This window comes from Mustelus asterias, chromosome 5 (genome assembly GCF_964213995.1).
Source record: "Mustelus asterias chromosome 5, sMusAst1.hap1.1, whole genome shotgun sequence".
In the NCBI taxonomy this organism is placed as follows: domain Eukaryota; kingdom Metazoa; phylum Chordata; class Chondrichthyes; order Carcharhiniformes; family Triakidae; genus Mustelus; species Mustelus asterias.
Window position 1 is genome coordinate 147,895,036 of NC_135805.1, and position 21,092 is coordinate 147,916,127.

Genomic DNA, 21,092 nt, shown 5'->3' on the forward strand with positions numbered 1-21,092 from the left:
ATTTTAAAAATGTTCCTTAGTCTGCTGTCATTTCCTGATCATTGGTGAACTGGTGCGACGACAATAATCTCTCCCTCAATGTAAGTAAAACGAAGGAGCTAGTCGTTGACTTCAGGAAGCTTAGTGGAGGACATGCCCCTGTCTGTATCAATGGTGATCAAGTGGAAATTGTTGAGAGCTTCAGATTTTTAGGTGTCCAGATCACCAACAACCTATCCTGGTCCCTCCATGCTGACAGTATCGTTAAGAAAGCCCACCAATGCCTCTACTTTCTCAGGAGGCTAAGGAAATTCGACATGTCCACTATGATTCTCACCAATTTTTTACAGATGCACCACAGAAAGCATCCTTTGCGGATGTATCACAGCTTGGTATGCGCCTGCTCTGACCAAGACCACAAGAAGCTAAAAAGGGTTGTGAACATAGCTCAGTCCATCACACAAACCAGCCTCCCATCCATCGACTGTCTACACTTCCCGCTGCCTCGGCAAAGCAGCCAGCATAATCAAGGACTCCATTTACCCCGGACATACACTCTTCCACATTCTTCCATTGGGAAAAAGATACAAAAGTCTGTGAACATGTATCAAACGACTCAAGAACAGCTTCTTCCCTGCTGCCATCACATTTTTGAAAGGATCTATCATATATTAAGCCTATCTTTCTCTTCACCCCATCTGTAATTGCAACACTATGTTCTGCTCCTTCTCCTTTCCTTCTCCCCTATGGACTCTATGAACAGTGTTTCACTGTTTCCCAATACATGTGACAATAATAAATCAAATTTAAAAAAACAATAACTTTTTAGCAAAGGCATCATTCTTTTTCACCTTTAAATTTTACTCTCATATTCTTACTTTAGAAAGATTTTCTGACTCTGTGCGTCTTTATTCAAACTGGAATGTTTTAACAAAATAAAAAGCTCCACAACAATGAAAATTTCAGGAATGAGACCAAACAAAGTTACCTCAACTCCTGACATTTGTACAGAATGGATCCCATCCGCTGGATCCCTTCACACTGAATATAACATTTCTGTAGATCAAGGCGCTTTATTGTATCACAGAGTCCAATGGTCTGAGACAGGATCACACAGTCAATCGGGGTCAGTTGTAATCCTTGAAAAGTAAAGTGTTTCCACAGATCCCACTGTGTTTCGAGCCAGTGCTTTATTGAGAGACTCAAACAGGTAGTGGAATGTGTTCAGGTCCCTTCTCCCAGGTTTACTCTCGGTATTTCAAATCTGCCCTTCAACCTTTTCCTTCACCCAGTCAATCACTCGGCAGGTTGTTTGATGAAGAAATTGGCCCAGAAACTGCTCCAGGGGCCGAGCTGACCGTGGGGAGGAGAGACCAACAACAAAACGGAGAAATATCTCAAATCGCCCATCTTCCTCTCTGGAGGATTCACGGAGGAGTTTCTGGATGTCTCCGGGATCTGGAGTCAGGAATTGTGAGTGTGCAGCTACAAACACTTGGATATAAGATGTGGGAATGTGTAAACCACATTCTGGGCAGAATCACCTCTCGCCAAAAGTTCCATCAGAACCCAGACAGGAATTGGGAAGGTTGCAGATTGTACTTGATCAAATCTCCATATCTAAACACAATCTTCTCCGAGACTCCTGTGAAGGCCATCTCACCAAGCTTCAGTAATACATCACAGGGGTTTTCAATATTTCGGCCATGGTTTTTTAGAATGTTGTAAATATAGTAGGAATATAGTTGGGTGATGGTCTTGGGAACTTGCTGCTGTTTCCTGTCTCTTTGTGTAAAGAAGGGACCCAGTGACAGACCGAGAATCCAGCAGTAGGAAGGGTTGTAGCACATGGTGTTCAGGATCTCGTTCTCCTCCACGTGTTTGAAAACAGCTGCTGCCACTGTCTGATCATCAAAAAACTTGTTGAAATATTCCTTCCGTTCATCAACAACAAATCCCAGGATTTCAGCCCAGACACTGATCTCAGCCTTTTCCAATAAATGTAATGCAGTGGGGCGGCTGGTCACTAGCATTGAACATCCTGGGAGTAGCTTGTGCTGTATTAAACTGTACACAATGTCAGACATTTCACACCAGCATTCAGGATCTGTGCACATGTACTGAGGTTCTGTATTTCTCCGATTGTCAGCAAAATCAATCCTGTCCTTAAATTCATCCAAACCATCGAATATAAACAGCAGTCCCACTGGATTCTTCCAGAGCTCTCTCAGAACATTTCCGAAGTAAGTATACTGATCCAGTATCAGATTCCTCAGGTTTATTCGACAGTTAATAGTGTTCAAATCCTGGAATTTAAAACTGAAAACAAACTGAAAGGGTGGATATATTTTCCCAGTTGCCCAGTCATAAACAATCTTTTGCACCATCGTTGTTTTTCCAATTCCCGGGACTCCGCTCACTGCTGCTGAATTGCCAGATTGGGATTTTCTCTGGGAAAAGCTGCTCTGGAAGAATTGATCAGTTCGGATTTTTTCCAGTTCTCTCCGGAGATGTTTCTCTCTCCATTCTTCATGGTCTCGGCCTCTTGCCAGCAGTTCATGTTCTACAAGTGTCCGATCTCGAACAGTAGAAATGACCGTTAGCTCAGCGTATCGATCAACCAGCTGGAAAATCCTAACCTTCTCCTTGATTAGGATAGTGTTCACTCTGTGTTTCAGTTTGTATCCGGAGTGTGTCCTTGTGTTTTTGCTGTACATCTATAGTTAGAACAGACAGAAAGTGTTCTCAATGTTAGTTATGTTGACATCCTAACTACTTCTCACTAAAATTTTATTAATCGATAAAATATTGCAAGTAGATTTAATTCAGTTTCAACAGAGAATTGTGTTGGTCAAACTGGTGTTGGCCAAATCCAACCCCTCAACCCGCTGAATTGGTCAGCTAAACTTCGCTGAGTAGGCTCAGTTCTGAAGAATTCACATCGGACCTAAAACTCTGTTTCGCTTTGCACTGATGCTGCCAGATCTGCAGAATCATTCCAACACTTTCTGTTTTTATATCACTGGATATTCAATAGAATTCATTTGAAAAATGCTGTCAATTTGCTCTTCCAATCAAAAAAGGTCTTGGGAGGGAGGGGGTGGGGTCATATTTTCTGGCTCCAAAGCTCAGAGTGTGGCAGCAAGTAACAGGAGTGAGGCCGGGTCAGGGATCGGCCAGAGAAACAGACTGGACTCCCTGTGGGCGCATAAGTTTGCATGTGTGTGAGAGACAGAGTGTGAGAGACAGGTCTTGTGTGCGAGAAACAATGTGTATGTGTGCGAGAGAGAGAAAATATGTGTACGAAAGCGTGTATATGAGAGAATGTAAGAGTGTCAATAGTTCACGAGTGTGTGACAGCAAGAGTGTGAGAAAGAGTACGTTATATGAGTGTGTCCGCGAGACAGTAGAGTGCGTGAGTGAAAAAGCTGTGCGAGAGAGTTTGAGGGAGTGTGAGAAAGTTGGTGCGAGTGTACGTGTGAGAGTATGATAGAGTGAAAGAGAGCTGTGTGTTTGTGAACGTATGGGTATGAGAGACCAGAGTGCGAAAGACAGAATCTGAGAAACAGAGCATGAGAGACAAGTGTGAGAGAGCGAGCAAGAGTGAGTGAGAGGGAGGGGGAATGGAGACTGTAAGAGAGTGTGTGAGAGCGCGAGTGAGAGTGCGAGTGAGAGAGAAAGATATGCACGTGTGAGCATTGAGAGGGCATGTGGAGACTGCGAGAGAAAGTGAAATACAGTGCGACGGAGAAAGTGTGTGGGGGACACTAAGGGCCCGATCTTATCATCAAGTTGCGCCCGTGTTTGGGCACGAAAAATTGGTAAAGTCAGGCGTGAGTCAAGTAGCGTGATCCGCGCCCGCCTCAGCGCTGGTTCCCACTTTACCAAGGCCCAAAAACAGCCGTGATCGGGACCGTGCCCGAAATGGACACAACAGCCAATTAAATGCATTTAAATTGACTTAATGAGCTGCACGCACAACCTTACCAGCACTTCCCCCTTTGCCATCGCGTTCGCCCATCCAGAGTCTGCACAAAACAGACATGCTCTACAAAAGTCTGATTTGGGCGCTCCAGATATTGAGGTGGTAAGTGTTGAGTGTCCGATGGCTCTCTGCTTGAGATCGGTGGGGAGGGGAGGTGGGGGTCCACTGCCACTCTGCCTGAGATCAGTGAGGGGGAAGGAGCCCGCAATAGGTCTGGGTGGCAGAGGGGGTCAGTAATGTTATGGGGCTGGGGCAATGTCTGAGAGAGCCAAAGGGAGGCATTATCCGGCCCGGGAGCAATATGGCAGAGGAGGCGCATTTTATTTTTTTTCCGCGCCGATCGGAGCTGCAGGATTTTGGGCGCGTTAAGCTCCATCCACAGGCTTCTGCAGCGCGCTTTGGAATTGCTGATATTTTTTTCCAGGCAGAGTGCGTATGTGGGCGCCTCAGAACAGGTCGAAAAGTCCGATCCAAAACACTCAGTTTCAAGTCCGCCCAGCACTTAGAATCAAAATGGTAAAATAAGACCCTTAATGTACCAGAGTGTGTGAGAGAGAAAAGAGTGAAAGTGAGAGAAAGTGAGGAGAGCGTGAGCGTATGAAAGAGAGAATGCAAGACATTCTGAATGGGAGGCCAAACAGCCAGATGTTGTGGTCCATATCAGTACCAACAACATAGATAAGATGATAAGATCCTCAAGGTGGAATGTTGGAAGCTAGGAAATCATTTAAAAATCAGCATCTCAAAAGGTAGTAACCTCAGGATTACTCACAGCGCCATGAGCTAGTGAAAGAAGGAATAGGAGATGAATGCATGGCTGGAAAGATCATGTAGCAGGGAGAGATTTGGATTCCTGAGATGTTGGGACTGATTGTGGGAAAGATGGGACCTGTACAAACTGAAAGGTCTGCACCCAGCTGGTCCACAGCCAATGTCCTTCAGGGTGTTTACTAGTACTGTTGGGCAGGGTTTAAACTAGAGTGGCATCGGATGGGAACCTGAGCGAGAAGACTGAAGAAAGGGAAACAAAAGGTCAAAATAACAGACAGCAAAGTAGAAGGCAAAAAGAAACATGGGCGAACAGGAATACCAAGGAATCAGTGGTCTCATGGGAAGGAGGAATGTACAGCAATTAGTATTACTGGAACAATGGTGCTAGAAAAATTAATGGGACTGAAAGTCGATAAATCCCCAGGGCCTGGTAATCGACATCCCACGGTACTAAAGGAGCTGGCCACAGAAATAGATTTATATTTTGGTTGTCATGTTCCAAAATTCTGTATATTCTTGGAACAGACCCCACAGATTGGAGAGTGGCAAATATAAGCATGCTATTTAAGAATGAGAGAAAGTGTCTGAGAGTGTGAAGCAGTGTGAGAGAGACAGTGTGAGATTGTGGAGGTTTGAAAGTGAGAGAGAGAGAGAGATATAGAGAATAGGTGAGTGATGTTGAGAGGTGCAGTGTGAGGGATAGGACGTAAGCGGGGAGACAGTGAGAAAAAAAATAAGAGTTTGAGAGCATGCACGGCTGAGTGAGTGAGTGTGACGACAATTAAGAGTAAATGAGAGTGTTTGGTAATGAGTGTCAGTGAGTGACCGAGTGAGAGTGTGTGTGTGTGTGTGTGTGTGTGTGTGTGTGGAAGAGTGTGAGGGACAATGTGCGAGTGTACGAGTGAGTGCATGTCAGATTGACAGTTATGCAGCGTGGATTTTAATTGGCATGCATCAGACCAAGCACACTTTCACTGCAGTTTGGAAGATTCAGAGACAATTTGATTTAATCTTCCTGAGAAGTATTGACAGGATGATTGTGGAGAGGATGTTTCCACTTGTGGTAAAATTTAGAAATGGGGGTCACTGTTCATCAATAAGGGTTCACTCTTTTAAAACAGAGTTGAGGAGAAATTTCCTCTCAAAGGGTCTTTGGAAATCTCTACGTCAAAAGGCTGTGGAAACAGAGTCTTTGAATATTTCATAGCACAGCTAGATAGCTTCTTCATTAGCAAATGGATGAAAGGTAATCTGGGGTGGACAGGGATGTGCAGTGAAGGTTAGAATCCAATCAGCCATGGCCTTATTGAATGGCGGGGCAGGCTAGAAGGGCTGAGTGGCCTACTCTTGCTCCTAATTCATATGGCTGTATGAATTGTAACTTGAACTTACGCAGAATAGAAGAGGATGGATTATAAATTCAAACAATAATTAACCATGATTCCGAGACTTAGATTTTCCAATTCCCAAATTCTGACAACAAAAATTAAGTTGAACTAAAACAAAATTCTGAAAGTGTGTCCTGGTCCCTCCACACCGATTCTATAGTTAAAAAAGCTCACCAACGCCTCTACTTTCTCAGAAGGCTAAGGAAATTTGGCATGTCCACTACGACTCTATTACCAATTTTTAGGTGCACCATGGAAAACATCCTTTCTGGATGTATCACAGCTTGGTATGACTCCTGCTTTTGCCTAAGACCACAAGAAACTGAAAAGGTTTGTGAACATAGCCCAGTCCATCACACAAACCAGCCTCCCATCCATTTACTCCATCTACAGTTCCTGCTGCCTCGGGAAAGCAGCCTGCATAATCAAGGACTCCATGAACCCCTGATATGCTTTCTTTCATTTTCTTCCATTGGGAAAAAGATAGAAAAGTCTGAAAACACGGACTGACAGTTTCAAGAACAGCTTCTTCCCTGAAAGATCAGCTTAATATAGGATAGATCCTTTCAAAAGTCTGATGGGAGCCTGTAACTGCAACACTCTATTCTGCACCCTCTCCTTTCCTTCTCCCCGATGTACTTTTGAACGGTATGTTTAGCGCGAAAGAAACAATACATTTCACTGTATCCAAATACGTGTGACAATAACAAATCAAATAATAATGAGCAATAATCATTCATATTCTCAAAAGTGAAATAAATGGTTTGAGATCTCCCTAGTCATTTCTTACCTTTCAGGTGAGTGGGTATTTCTGATAAACTGTGTCCAATGTTCATATAATCAAATGAAATGAAAGGAATGACATTTCATGAAATCAAGTCTGTGCGATATTACAATAAAATCTGCAATGTTTGAATCTCAAAATGAATTCATGATGTGAGTTTACCATACCACGTTCCGGTATTTCTTTCAGTATTTTATCCAACTTCGCGCCCTGCGAGCCCGAGATCCTTTCTCCATCACCAGATTGAGGAGAAGTTTGGAACTGTCCACCCGGTTTCCCTGCTCTGCGAGCTCAGTGACTTTCTGTAAAGAATAATAAGGAATATATTGAGGAGCAGAGTGAAAGATAAACACTGAGAATGAGAAGGAAAAAATCCGCTCAGTGATTGGATTACCCAATTGTTTGCAGCACAGAGAGCAGTCATTGAGCCGCGTCCTGATCCAGAACGAACACTGAATAAAAATCACATCTTGATTCAGTCATTAATCTCAATCAAATATGAATTAACCAAATTCATCAATAAATATATATTTCAAAGAGAGTAATCACAGGCAGCCTTCAGTAATTTTAATTAGTTTTTCTGTATTTCGATTAGTTTTTTTTGTCCTTCAGTGTCCAACATGACACCAGATATGATCCACTTCTATCTCACATTAACTTTCTCATATTTCTCAAGAACATTCTGTTGTCACACTTGGTGATTTACACAGTGAAAGAGATTCTTCTAGGTGGTAGACCTTGTTTAGAAGGTGCCTCCGAAAGAGTTACTCTCCTAGGATTCGCAGCCTCTGACCTGGTCTAATCGCCAGTGTTTATATGCCTTGTCCATTTCAGTTTTTCAACATCAAGCAAGGATGGAGTTTCTTTTGTTGATGCTCGTCATTGCCTGGCACTTTTGCAACATGAATGTAACAACCCAAGCTTAACTACTGTCCAGATGTTCTGGCATGTGTGTGAAAATTGCTTCAGTATCCGAGTCGCTGTGAATTGTGCTGAACATTGTGCAACCACCAGCAGACATCTTTACTTACCTTAACATGGAGGGAAGTTCATTGATGAAGCATTCCTCTTATCAGAATGTCAGGGCCCATAGACTTGACACTATCCATCTATTTCCATTGTTTCAAGGTATCACATGGAGTGAATCGAACTGGCTGAAGGCTAACATCTGAAATGCTGGGCATGTCAAAAGACAGTCAAGATGGGTAATCCACTTGGTACTTCTGGCTAAATATGACTTCAAATGCTTCAGCTTTGTCTTTTGCATTGATGTACCGGATTCAATGTCACTGAGGATGGGGATATTTGTGAGCTTCCTGCTCCAGTTGGTTACTTAATCATCTACACCAGCCATGAAGGAACGTGGCAGGAATGCAGAACTTGGATCTAATCCATTGGTTGTCAGGTCACTTAGCTCTGCCTATCGCATTCTGATTCTGCTGCATGGTGTGCAAGTAGTCCTTTATTGCACCTTCACCAGTTTTTTACATTTTTAGGTCTATCCAATGCTGCCCCAGGCATCCCCATTGGCAGTCGTCATTAAACCAGTAATGATAGAACAGGGTATATGCCAGGTCATGAGATCACAGATAATGATAATACACAATTCAGCTGCTGTTGCTGGTCCACAGTGCCTCGTGGATGCCTGGCTTTGACTCACTCGGTCCTACAAAATGTCAATTTTTTTCCCGCGCCACCAATGTGGCAACCATTGTTGATTCTGAAGCTGTTTCAGTTCACCTCCCTGGGAGCAGTGAAGCTGTTTAAACAAGGAAGACGAGAGTTGTGCACTTGGAAGTCAGTGAGGATAAACGAGGATGTACTGACCCATCACTGAGTTTTCACCAGATCCTCGAGGCGCAGAGTGGGGATATCCAGGGTGAGCTCTTTCAACAGCTGCTGGTAGACTGCTGAGAACAGATTGGGCTCCACATGGAGGAGTGAGTAGATGGTGCTCATGGTCAGGGGCCAGTTATGCTGGCAGCTCAAAGTGAGGTTGGGACTTTGTTTTCTCAAGGTAGTGCCTTAGTCATGGGGAGATACATCTGTGACAGGCAGGATGGGAAGAATGAGGTCAAGTAAGCATTTTTCCCTTCTCGTTGAGTCCCTCACCATGTGCCGGAGACCCCAGCTAGCACTTATGTCCTTTAGGACTTGGCCAGTTCATTCGGTAATGAGGCACTTAATGATGGAAACTGAGGTTCCCCCACAAGCGTACATTCTCTACCTTTGCCAGTTTCACTGTTTCCACCAAGTGTCGTTCAATATTGATGCATACTGATTCATCAGCTAAGCAAGCACGGAAGGCTTGCCCCTGTTTGAACATGATTACTGGAACTTCATGCAGTACAGACTCCATGTTAAGGCCTTCCAGGGAAATCTGCTCCTGACGAGATAGCATTGTGCTGCCACCACTTGTGGGTATTTCCTGTCAGTAGGGCAGGGCATGTTAAGCAAACTGTCAGTGATTTCTGGACTAGTCTGTGGAAGAGCTCTCCAAATTTTGGGATGTCCCACATTGGGAATCTTTGCAGTGTCGACAGGTCTGGATATATCATTGTCTTTTTCAGACGGCCCATCCAGTTTCATTTCTTTTGGATTTTGTAGCTGTTTGATACAACTGAGTGGCTTGCTACGCTCTTTCAGATGGTATTTAAGAGTTAATCGCATTGTTGTGGAGATGTAGTCACATTTGGGCCAGGCAAGGATAATAGATTGCATTCCTCAAAGTACATCAGTGAACTGCATGGGTTTTTACGTCAATGGACAATGCTTTCACGGTCACTATTACTGCAACTAGCTTTTAATTCTAGATTTTTTAGTTATTTTAATTTCCACCAGCTTCCATGGTGAGCGTTGAAGGCGTGCCCCCACAGTATCAGCCCAGGTCTCTGGGTTATCAGTCAGCGACATTATTTACATAAAGGCAGGGCCATGGTGGTAACTCGGCTACAAGAGCAGGTTAGAAGCTGGGAATTCGCAAAGAGTGACTACACCACATCGGCTGCAGCAATACAAGGAGGGAGATCACCATCACTTTCTCAAGGGCAATAATGAATGGACAATAAACACTGGGCTAGGCAACGACATGCACATCCTCTGCATGAATTGAAGAGGCCAAGAGAAAGGTGTAAGGAAATTCAATCAGCTGAATGCACTTTGAACGCGAGTATATCACACAGATTGACTACATTATCATGCAGCTGCATTCTGGGACGTTACCAGCATTCAGCAGTCATTGCTAATGTGGGGATTTGAGAATGTTGCAATAATTCCACTCAGGCTGAACAGATTAAATGAGGAGATGAACTGGTTGGAGTTATCATGAATCTAAAAGTAGCTGATGAAATAAATGTGCAACATCAATGGGGGAAACAGCTGTTTAATTTCTGTCCCAAAGTCTTTCTTTGGGTTATTTCCCTGGTTTGTGTTTCACAATTTCCATAACCTCAGTTCTTCCCTGTTTTTAAACAGCTTTTCTAATATCACAGGCTCTTTCTTTGGTCATTTAAAGGAGTAGTTTCCTGGGTAATTCATTGCCTCCCCCCTACAGTTACCTCTGCTCTCTCCTTTCTCGAGTCCCATCACAACTCTTCTCCTCTGTTCTCACTCCACACAATTATATCCAAACCATGCCACTGTCCTTTGTTCAAATACTGACAGATGTTACTGGCTATTTTCACCTCTTCAGAATATTGTTTCAAATTCACAAAATTCGCTCTTTCGATCCCTTTCTTTCTCCTTTTCCCGTTCGCTTCCATATTTAATTTGACAATGATCTAATATTGCAATAATTCCCAGTAGTAGCATTGGAATTAAATCACATCATAGAATCCCTACTGTGCACAACCAGGCCATTCGGCCCATCGAGTCTGCACTGACAACAATCCCACCCAGGCCAACAATCCTCGTAACCCCACATAATTACCCTTGACATGGAGGGGCAATTTAGCACAGCCAATCAACCCAACCCACACATCACTGGACTGTGGGAGGAAACAGGAACACCTGAAGGAAACCCACACAGACATGGGGAGAACATGCAAACTCCATACAGTTACCTGAGAGCAGAATTGAACCTGGGTCCCTGGCACTGTGAGGCAGCAGTGCCAACCACTCTGCCACCGTGCTGTTCTATGTTGGTTGGGTGTATTTATTGGGCTAATACGATTCGATTTATTATTGTCACATGTATTAGTATACAGTGAAAAGTATTGTTTCTTGCGCGGTATACAAAGCATACTGTTCATAGAGAAGGAAACGAGAGTGTGTAGAATGTAGTGTTACACTCATAGCTAGGGTGTAGAGAAAGATCAACTTAATGCAAGGTAGGTCCATTCAAAAGTCTGATGGCAGCAGGGAAAAAGCTGTCCTCAAGTCGGTTGGCCCGTGTCCTCAGAATTGATCTGAATGAGGAAATTATCTTTCTTCTAAAATTGGAGATACTTTTGGAGCACAAAAAGTAAGGCTTACACTCCACTCGGTACTGAACTGTTGAAAGTGTTGTCTATCAGATGAAATTTTAACACTAGGTGCAATCTGCCTGCTCCAATGGGTGAAAAAGATCCCATCGCACTATTTCAGAAAATAGGGGAGCTAGCGCTCAATAAGCACTGTAAAGAAATACATAAACTTGTCATTATCACCTTTCTGTTTGTGAGAATTTGATGTGTGCAAATTGCCTGCTGTGTTTCCTACATTACAGCTGTGGCTACACTTCAATGACTCTAAGGAGTTTTGAGACACCTGGTGGATGTGAAAAGCATTAGATAAATACATGCTTTTATTTTCTTTTATTGTTGTGGCCATGCAATTCTGGTTGCTTCAGTACGAATGAATTCTTCAAGAAAGCAACTGGATGAAGGGATCAAATCAAGAGTTTCTGGGTAAACTGGACATACTTTCACTTAAAAAGATCAGATTGAGGTGATATCATTTATTTTTCAGTTTACAGAATCACAGAACTTTGAGCAGTAAAAACAGGGGAACCAGCCTGAGCTCGAAGAGCATTAGATTCAGAGGAAACAGTCGATCTGTAGGTCAGATTCCCCAAGGAGGAGACGATGAAAACTGTTGATTCATTCAAAAGGAAATTAGATATATTCATTTCAGAAAAAAAAAGCTGGATGCACTATTCGTGTAATCGGAGGTAACATTTTTATTTATTCATTCATAGCTTGTCACTGGCTAAGCCAGTATTTATTGCCCATCATTAAGTGCCCTTTGGAAGGTGGTAGTGAGACACCTTCTGGCCAGCTACAGTCAGTGCAGTGAAGATACACTGGAGGTGACAAAAATGGCGGAGGATTATGCTTTGCATGCGGAGGCTGGTGGGGTGAAATGTGAGAACAAGCGGGACTCTATCCTTGTTCTGGAAGGGAGGGGAGGGGGTGAGGGTCGTGGCGTGGGGGATGGACCGCACGCTGTTGAGGGCCCTGTCAACAACTGTAGGTGGGAAACCACGGTTGAGAAAGAAGGAGCACACATTAGAAGCTCCACTATACCCAACACCTCTCCCATCACTCATGGCACCTTCCTATGCAATCGTAGATTGTGTAATAACTGCCCCTTTACCTCTTCCATGCTTACCATCCAATATCCAAAACACTCATTCCAGGTTAAGCAGCAGTTCACTTGCAACTTTCAATTTGATCTACCGCATTTGCTACTCCCAATGTGGTCTCTTCTATGTCAGAGAGACTAAACATAGACTGGGTGATCGCTTTGCTGAGCACCTTTGGTCTATGCGCAATCAGGACCCTGACCTTCCAGTTGCTTGCCATTTTAACACACGATCCTGCTCCCATGCCCATGTGTCTGTCCTTGGCCTGCTGCAATGTTCCAGTGAAGCTCAACGCAAACTGGAGGAACAGCATCTCATCTTCCGGCTAGGCACTTTACAGCCTTCCGGTCTCAACATCAAATTCAACAACTTCAGATGATTAGTTCTCCCCCACCTCAACCACTTTGTTTTCATCTCATTTAATTTGTAACTGTTGTTTAACTTTTCTTTATTTACACCCTCCCACTCTTTCTCCCTATTTTTTTCCCCTCGTCTTACCTTTTCACCCCCTTTGCTTTCCCCTTTCTGAATTTTACCATCTCCATCTATCACAGCTTACCCTCTGATTTCAGCTTCTCTGCTGTTTGGCCTTTCACACCTCCGATTCTCTCTATGGACTGCCATTAGCAGTGTTTTCCTTTGTTTTTGTGGCTATGACTTATCTTTCATTCCCTCCCCCTGCAGTATAAATATCTCCCATTTTTTATGCCTTTTAACTTTGACAAAGGGTCACCTGGACTCGAAACATCAGCTCTTTTCTCTCCTTAAAAATGCTGCCAGACCTGCTGAGATTTTCCAGCATTTTCTCTTTTGGTTGATTTCATGGGTTTTGGAGGTGCTATCAAAGTAGCTGCAGCATATCTTGTAATTGTCTTATACACTGCTGCCACTGCCTATCGGTGCTGGAGGAATGGAATATTTACAGTAGCATGGCATGACAATCAAGTGGGTAACTGTGTCCTGGATGGTGTTGAGCTTCGAGTGCTGTTGGAGCTGCACCAATCCATGATAGTAGACAGCATTCCATCACATTCTCCACTTGTGTTTTGGAGATGATTCACATCTTTGGAAAGTCAGGAATTGTGTCACTTGCAGCAGATGTCCAACCTCTGACCTGCTCTTGTAGCCACCTTATTCCATTTAAGGTTCTAGTCAATGGTAACCCTCATGAAGGTGATGGTGCAAGATTCAGGAATGGTAATGTGGTTGAATGTCAAATCACAGAATCATATCATAGAATCCCTACAGTGCAGAAGCCCCATTCCCGTAACCCTGCTAATCCCCTGACACTAGAGTCAAGTTAGCATGGCCAATCTAACCCGCGCATCTTTAGAGTGTGGGAGGAAACCGAAGCACCTGGAGGAAACCCATGGGGAGAATGTGCAAACTCCATGCAGAGTGACCCGATGCCAGAATTGAACCCCGGTCCCTGGCGCTGTGAGGCAGCAGTGCTAACCACTGTGCCACCATGCCACCCTAACTGGAGAGATCTTTAGATTCTCGATTGAGGAAATGATCATTGCCTCACACTTGTGTGGCAGAAATGTCACTGAACACTTGGCATTCTGGATATTGTTCACCTCTTGCTGTCTCTGAGGAGTTGCAAATGGAGCTGTTCACTGTATAATCATCAGAAACCATCTCTGCTTCTAAACATCTGATGGAGGGAGGGTCATGAAGCAATTGAATCATTGAGGAACTCCTGCAGTGATGTCACAGGCTGTCATAATTGGCCTCAAACAAATAACACTGTCTTCCTTTGTGCCAGGTTAGACCCCAGCCAGTAGACTACTTAACCCCGGTTTCCATTTTCCTAGCATTCCTTGATGACACTTGATCAAAATCTGCCATGATGTCAGGACCGGTCACTCTAACTTCATCGCTGGAATAAAGCCTTCTGCTCCATGAATTGACCAAAGCTGTCAGAGGAACCACAGCCAAGTGGTCCTGGCAATACATGCTTCAATTAGCAAGTTATCGCACAGTAAGTACACTCACTATCCGGACTTGGAAATATATCACCATTCCTTCACTGTCGCTGGGTCAAAATCCTAGAACTCCCTCCCTAACAGCACTCTGGGTGTACCTACACCCGATGGACTGCAACAGTTCAAGTAGGAAGCTCACCACCACCTTGTCAAGGGCAACTAGGGAATGGCAATAAATGCTGGCCTAGCCAGCGACACCAACATCCTGTAAATAAGTGAATAAAGTACCACTTTGAAGCACTGCCAAAGACACATTCAGTCACTTGACTAGTGACAGGAGACTGGTGGGATGCTAATTTTACAGTTGGATTTGTCCTTCTTTTGTGGAATGGATCAATTTGGACATTTGTTTCACATTGTTTGGTTCATGCCAGCGCTGTAGTTGTACTGAAGTAAATTGTCTCAGGAGTGTAACCAGACAAGATTTGGTCATCAGTCGTCCAGCAATGTATTTGTTACCAGTCCTGCCATATATATGAATGTTAGAATAGACTAAACTCATTGCCATTCTCACTTACATGATATTCTTGGCCACTGAAATGGTCCTCGTCTGTTAACATGAGACCGAGCCCTTCCACCCCTTATTCAATCGCCTGTTCCAGTCTATCCTGGTAGAATTTTGTCAGTTGGAATAGTTTGTAATCCTCACACTTTCCCAGGAACTTAGTGAAGTTTGGATCTGTGAACACAAATGGGAAAAACTAAACACATTATCGAGTTTAGATCTAGTTCCTTTTATAACAACCCACTAAAGCCATATTACCAAACATCTTTTGAAAAATCTTAAACATATTACAGCTAATTTGTGACTTCAATGTGTTCTTAATTAATTAGTTCAGAGTCTGTAATAGCGTGCAAAATATTCCTATCTCAGTGTGTTCTTATTCTCTGGCTATAACAGCCAGTATTCCATGAAGTTTTCTATTTTGCTTTTTGCCTGCACATGACATTAATAACGTACATGGATTTCCAAGTTTCCCTAGCGTTTCATGGTTTCTAGTTTTCCTATTCAAGCCTGATTCTATCCCTTTTACAGAGTGGAGGACATTATGTTTGCCCACATTGAAATCCACTTGCCACAATTGTGCCAATTTACTTAATCTATTGATAAATTTCTGCATGTTTCATCTGCACTGCCTATGCCGCTGCCTATCTTTCTGTCAAAGCAAATTTAGATGCATTTCATAATTCTATTATCTAGGTCGTCAATAAATATGGTGATTAGTTGACAGCATAACACAGACTCTTGCAGAGCACCACAATGTGCATCATCCTGGCCAGACTAGATGTCTATTTACCCATCTCTATCTCCTGCTACTCAATTTCATTACAAGATTAATAATCTGCCTTTAACTCCATGACTGAAAGTTTAGCAAAGTCTGTTCAAATTGCTTCTGGGAGTCCATTTAAATAATGTCTGTATGCATTCCCCTATCCAACACTTTCATCACATCAGCTCAACTGGTTTTCAGTACACTTTTGATGTCCTGTTTGTTAGCGCGAGTGGGCGAATACAACCACTACGGACCCAGAGTCAGGTTCAACAATGGCACAGCTTTATTGCTTTACGTCGACGGAGGTACAATCAGGACATACATACAATAACAGTCCCGAAGGTACTCTAAAAGCCCGCCGCAATGGGCTACAGTTATACTCGAACTTTGACACGTTGTATGATTCAAATGTTAATGTTTTGTTTACAGTGTTTGACTCTGACCATTCTGTTTGATGTTTTAAGTACAGTATCAATGTTTATGTATGGTAATCGTTTCTGTCCAATGGGTTTATCAATGGACTAGAATCTCCCCGGGGTTTCTTGAACAATGGGTGTTTGGCTGATCTCAGGAAGTCTTTTGAGGCTAAGAAGGCTTCCTGATATCACTTGATTAGGTCAGTGGTGCTGATTTGATTAGATGAGTTTCCTTTGGTGCCACCCTGTCTGGCCCCCTTTTGTGTGTTAGACCTGGTTTGCATTTTAAAAGCATGCCTTTGCCTGCTTGTCTGGATCTGTCCTTTTTAATCTTTAATGGAGGGGTTCTGACTGCAGTTTGGCCTGTTTCATATTATATACGTAACTTCATAAATTTGTTGCCCGCTAACATGTTCGCGTTACAGGTTCTTGTACGAGACCTGGATCCTTTGCCAGGGCAGTAATTATATTTCAAAGTATTTTCTGAACCTACCTTTATCCAATCCAATTATGTTTGATGATGTTGGATATTCCTCCCTGTTGGAAATTTTAGCTATGGTTGTCACAGGTATGCTCAGCTTCTGATGCTCTGAAATAAATATATTAACAGGAGGGTTAAATGAAATAGAAAAGTGCAAATGCCTTCTTTCTAACTTTAAGCAGCAAGGTGATATCCTGAATGTATTTCTGGAATATATTTTGGGATTTACAATTTCACAAACATCACAAAGAGATCAGTGGTCAATCTGACTGCAGCACAGTGGCTTGAACTGCTGCCTCACAGTACCAGGGGCTCGGGTTCTATTCACAACTTGGGTCAGTGTCTGTGTGGAGTCTGCACGTTCTCCCCCTGTCTGCATGGGTTCCCTCCGGGTGCTCCAGTTTCCTCCCACAGTCCGAAAGATCCATTTTGGTTAGGTGCATTGGCTATGCTAAATTCTCCCTCAGCGTACCCGAACAGATGCCGGAGTGTGTCGACTAGGGGATTTTCACAGTAACTTCATTGCCGACTTGTGACATCAACAAACAAACTTTAATTTTTTCATAATATGGGCTGTTTGAACAATGAATCCTCGTCTCTTCTGTTTCTGAAAACATTTGGTCCATGTCCAGCCTCTCCTTCTCTCCAATATAATCGACCTATCATTACCTCTTAAATGCACACACAGCTTTCCTGGAACTTGTCTGAATCCCTGTCATCAAGTTTCCACTTCTGTCACCATACTAAAACAGCTCTTATCAAAGTTACAGATGACATCTGATCAGAATCTGAAAGTGGTGATTAACATCATTCACCCACGGGCACAGTGGTTCGTGCTGCTCCCTCACAGCTCCAAGGGTAAATATTCACCCACGAGCACGGTGACACAGTGGTTCGTGCTGCTCCCTCACAGCTCCAAGGGTAAATATTCACCCACGAGCACGGTGACACAGTGGTTCGTGCTGCTCCCTCACAGCTCCAAGGTCCTGGGTTCAAATCCAGCCTCGGGTTTGGTTTCATTTCGGGTGGAAAGCTCAAATTCGCCATTTTCTCTCCAAACGGAGGATTAATCTCCAGAAACAGTCCCTGTTTTAAGAATAAGAAGTTCAATCAATGTTATAATCCAGTTAATTCCCTATTATCAGACTGAAATGATCAACATTCAAACTCTTACCGTTAATCACAATCCCTTCCCACTCGCGCTCAGGGGCAGTCCGGCGCATGCGTACACAGAGCGGAGCCGCGCCGTTCCCCGACTTTGCACATGCGCACACTGAGCGGAGCCTCGCCGTTGCCTGGCTTTGCGATTTTGCACATGCGCAATGTCGGGAGGTGACATCACTCACTCATCATAAGTTCGCGCGAAGGCCGAGGCGCGTGAATCCCCCATGCGCGGGACCTCCGTCTGGATGTCAATCAGCCACCCGCAACCAATAAGAGGTTCGCGCGCACTGCTGGTCACTGAATGGCGCAGAATTCAACCCAGAAAGTATGACAGAGACAGAGTGAGAGAGACAGAAACAGAGACAAAGACAGGGACAGGGAATGGTTTAGGGAGAGAGAGGAACAGAGAGAATGGTTTAGGGCAGGGGTCTCCAAACCATGGCCCGCGGGCCACATCCGGCCCGCAGCAACGTGAAATATTTATAAATAATATTTATAAATAATAATAATTGGCCCGCGAAAATGTGTAAAATATACGATGTTGGCCTTGTACTGAAAAGTTTGGAGACAGCGGGTTTAGGGAGAGAGAAACAAAGAGAGAAAGGTTTGGGGCCGAGTAGTACAGTGGTTAGCACTGCTGCTTCACAGCTCCAGGGTCCCGGGTTCGATTCCCGGCTTGGGTCACTATCTGTGTGGAGTTTGCACATTCTCCTCGTGTCTGCGTGGGTTTCCCCCGGGTGCTCCGGTTTCCTCCCACAGTCCAAAGATGTGCGGGTTAGGTTGATTGGCCATGCTAAAAATTGCCCATTAGTGTCCTGAGATGCGTAGGTTAGAGGGATTAGCGGGTAAATATGTAGGGATATGGGGGTAGGGCCTGGGTGGGATTGTGGTTGGTGCAGACTTGATGGGCCGAATGGCCTCTTTCTGTGCTGTAGGGTTTCTAAGATTTCTAAGAAACGGAACAGTTCAGGGAGGGGTAACCCTGGCACAATGGTTACCTCTACTGCAGTAAGAAGTTTAACAACACCAGGTTAAAGTCCAACAGGTTTATTTGGTAGCAAAAGCCACACAAGCTTTCGAAGCTCTAAGCCCCTTCTTCAGGTGAGTGGGAATTCTGTTCACAAACAGAGTTTATAAGTCTATAACTTATAAACAGAGTCTATAACTGCCCCACTGATTCCAGCCTTTGGTGACTGTGAGGAGTTTTTCCTGTTGGGCACCGCAGGGGCTGGGGTGCATTATAGACCCTGATAATCACATTATGATTTGATGTTTTAAGTTTCCTTTGTACTTTGGTTCTCCTTTTGGGGAGCTGCCCCTTTTAATTTGTCCCGGAGTTAATTTGAGTTGGTTTATTTCTTTTGCCCTAAAAGAAAGAGGAGTTTCTACTTATTCCCCATGAATGCATGAGTTTCCTCCTGGTGCTCCACTTTGCTCCCAGATTCGAAAGAATGCTGGTTAGTTGGGTCCGCCATGCTAAGTTGCCCTCAGTGTCCAAAGATGTGTAGATTGGAAGGTAAATGCATGGGGTTATGGGCATAGGGTGGTAGTGGGATGTGTCTCGGTAAGCTGTTCAGTCGGCACAAATTGAATGGGCTGAATGGCCTCCTGCTCTGTGGGGATTCTGTGGATTTAATCAGAAATGGATAAAGCCCCACATTCCTTTTCACTGTGGTTGTACCAAGAACTATTGGCTTCCATGGATTGAATTGAAGAGTCTTCCTCTGACTCCCTCAAAATCTCATCAATCTCTCCCAGCCATCACAGTTCACACTCTTCATTGTCCGGACGAATCTTGTGGAACAGGATTACTTTTCACCCATCAGTCTTTTTGTTCCAGCATCAGCAGGAATTAATTGAGGAATCTTATCACATCAAGGAACTACACCTCAGGTATTTCTTTGAAGGGTAGGGGGTTTTAGTTAAGTCGGGCAGCATGGTCAGTGCAGGCTTGGAGGGCCGAAGGGCCTGTGCCTGTGCTGTAATTTTCTTTGTTCTTTGTTCTTTATTTGCAAACTGACAGGAACAGAAGTAATTTAACAGTCCCGAGTGTTTGCTGTTTCTTCCAGTGAGATCATTGTTGATCTGTTACTGAATTTATTGTACTTGTCTTTGACTCATAACCCTTGATGCATTGGTTTAACAATCTACCGATCAGATTGACAATTCACCAAACACCCACTGCTCAGTTAGCACAAAATTATTACACCTATCATGAATGCTAAATTTGTAGAAATGTTTTCTAACCTCACTGCAACCCTCAATTGGTTCCAGTCATTCTCTCCCCCCTCTCTCTCTACCTCACTTTTCCCCAAGTCTTCTGTTCTCCCCGACTTGCTGCCCAGTTTGTACACCTTGACTAGTCTTAAGAGGCTTCAAGGTGATTTATACAAGCTGAGTGAGTGGGCAAATACATGGCAGATGCAGTATAACATGGATAGATGTGACGTTCACTTTGACCAGTGTAAGTCTCACAACACCAGGTTAAAGTCCAACAGGTTGTTTTGGAATCACGAGCTTTTGAAGCGCTGCTCCTTCATCATGGCTACTTTGCCCAGAGAAACAGAGTAGCAGAGTATTGTTTAAATGGTGATAGATTGGGAAATGTTGACGTACAAAGGGATTTGGATGTTCTTGTACACCAGTCACTGAAAGTATACAGTCTTTTGTATGGTAAATGATTCAAATTTAGTCTACATTTATCTTTCTTTGCCATGAAATGATGCACCTCCTGGTTACCGTTGACTCATAACTGAACTGGACTGGCCATATAAATACTGACTACAAGAGTAGGTCAGAAGCTAGGAATTCTGCAGCCAGTAACTCCCCTCCTAACACTCAAAGCCTGTCCACCATCTACAAGTCACAATTCAGGAGTGTAATGGAATATGTCCACTTGCCTGCATGAGTGCAGCTCCAACAACACTCAAAGCTCAACGCCATCCAGGACAAAGCAGCCCACTTGATTGCCACCCCTTTCGCAAACACTCAATCCCTTCAACATCGATGAAGAGTGACAGCTGTATGGTGTGCCATCTACAAGATTCATTGCAGAAACTAAGGTTCCTTCGGAAGCACCTTCCAAACCCACGACCACTACCATCTAGAATGACAAGAGCAGCAGACACATGGCAACACCACCACCTGATAATTCCTCTCCAAGTCAGTCACCACCTTGACTTGGAAATATGTTGTAATTCCTTCACTGTTACTGGGTCAAAATCCTGAAATCATCTCCCTAACAGCACTATGGGTGTACCAAAACTTCAGTGGTTCAAGAAGGCAGCTCACCACCACCT

General features: G+C 43.8%; 1 protein-coding gene across 1 annotated transcript in view; it reads right to left on the bottom strand.

The window, feature by feature from the left end:
* Positions 1-17,845, bottom strand: part of LOC144493890 (NACHT, LRR and PYD domains-containing protein 3-like) — a 42,248-nt gene extending 24,403 nt beyond the window's left edge. The window contains exons 1-6 of the mRNA XM_078213473.1: positions 17,804-17,845; positions 17,299-17,715; positions 16,642-16,737; positions 14,977-15,137; positions 6,914-7,209; positions 968-2,696 (exon numbers count right to left, since the gene is read on the bottom strand). Coding sequence (XP_078069599.1) covers positions 1,542-2,696 — 1,155 coding nt within the window. The 5' untranslated portion in view covers positions 6,914-7,209; positions 14,977-15,137; positions 16,642-16,737; positions 17,299-17,715; positions 17,804-17,845 and the 3' untranslated portion in view covers positions 968-1,541. The remainder of the gene's footprint in view (positions 1-967; positions 2,697-6,913; positions 7,210-14,976; positions 15,138-16,641; positions 16,738-17,298; positions 17,716-17,803) is intronic.
* Between the last annotated feature and the right edge of the window lie 3,247 nt (positions 17,846-21,092).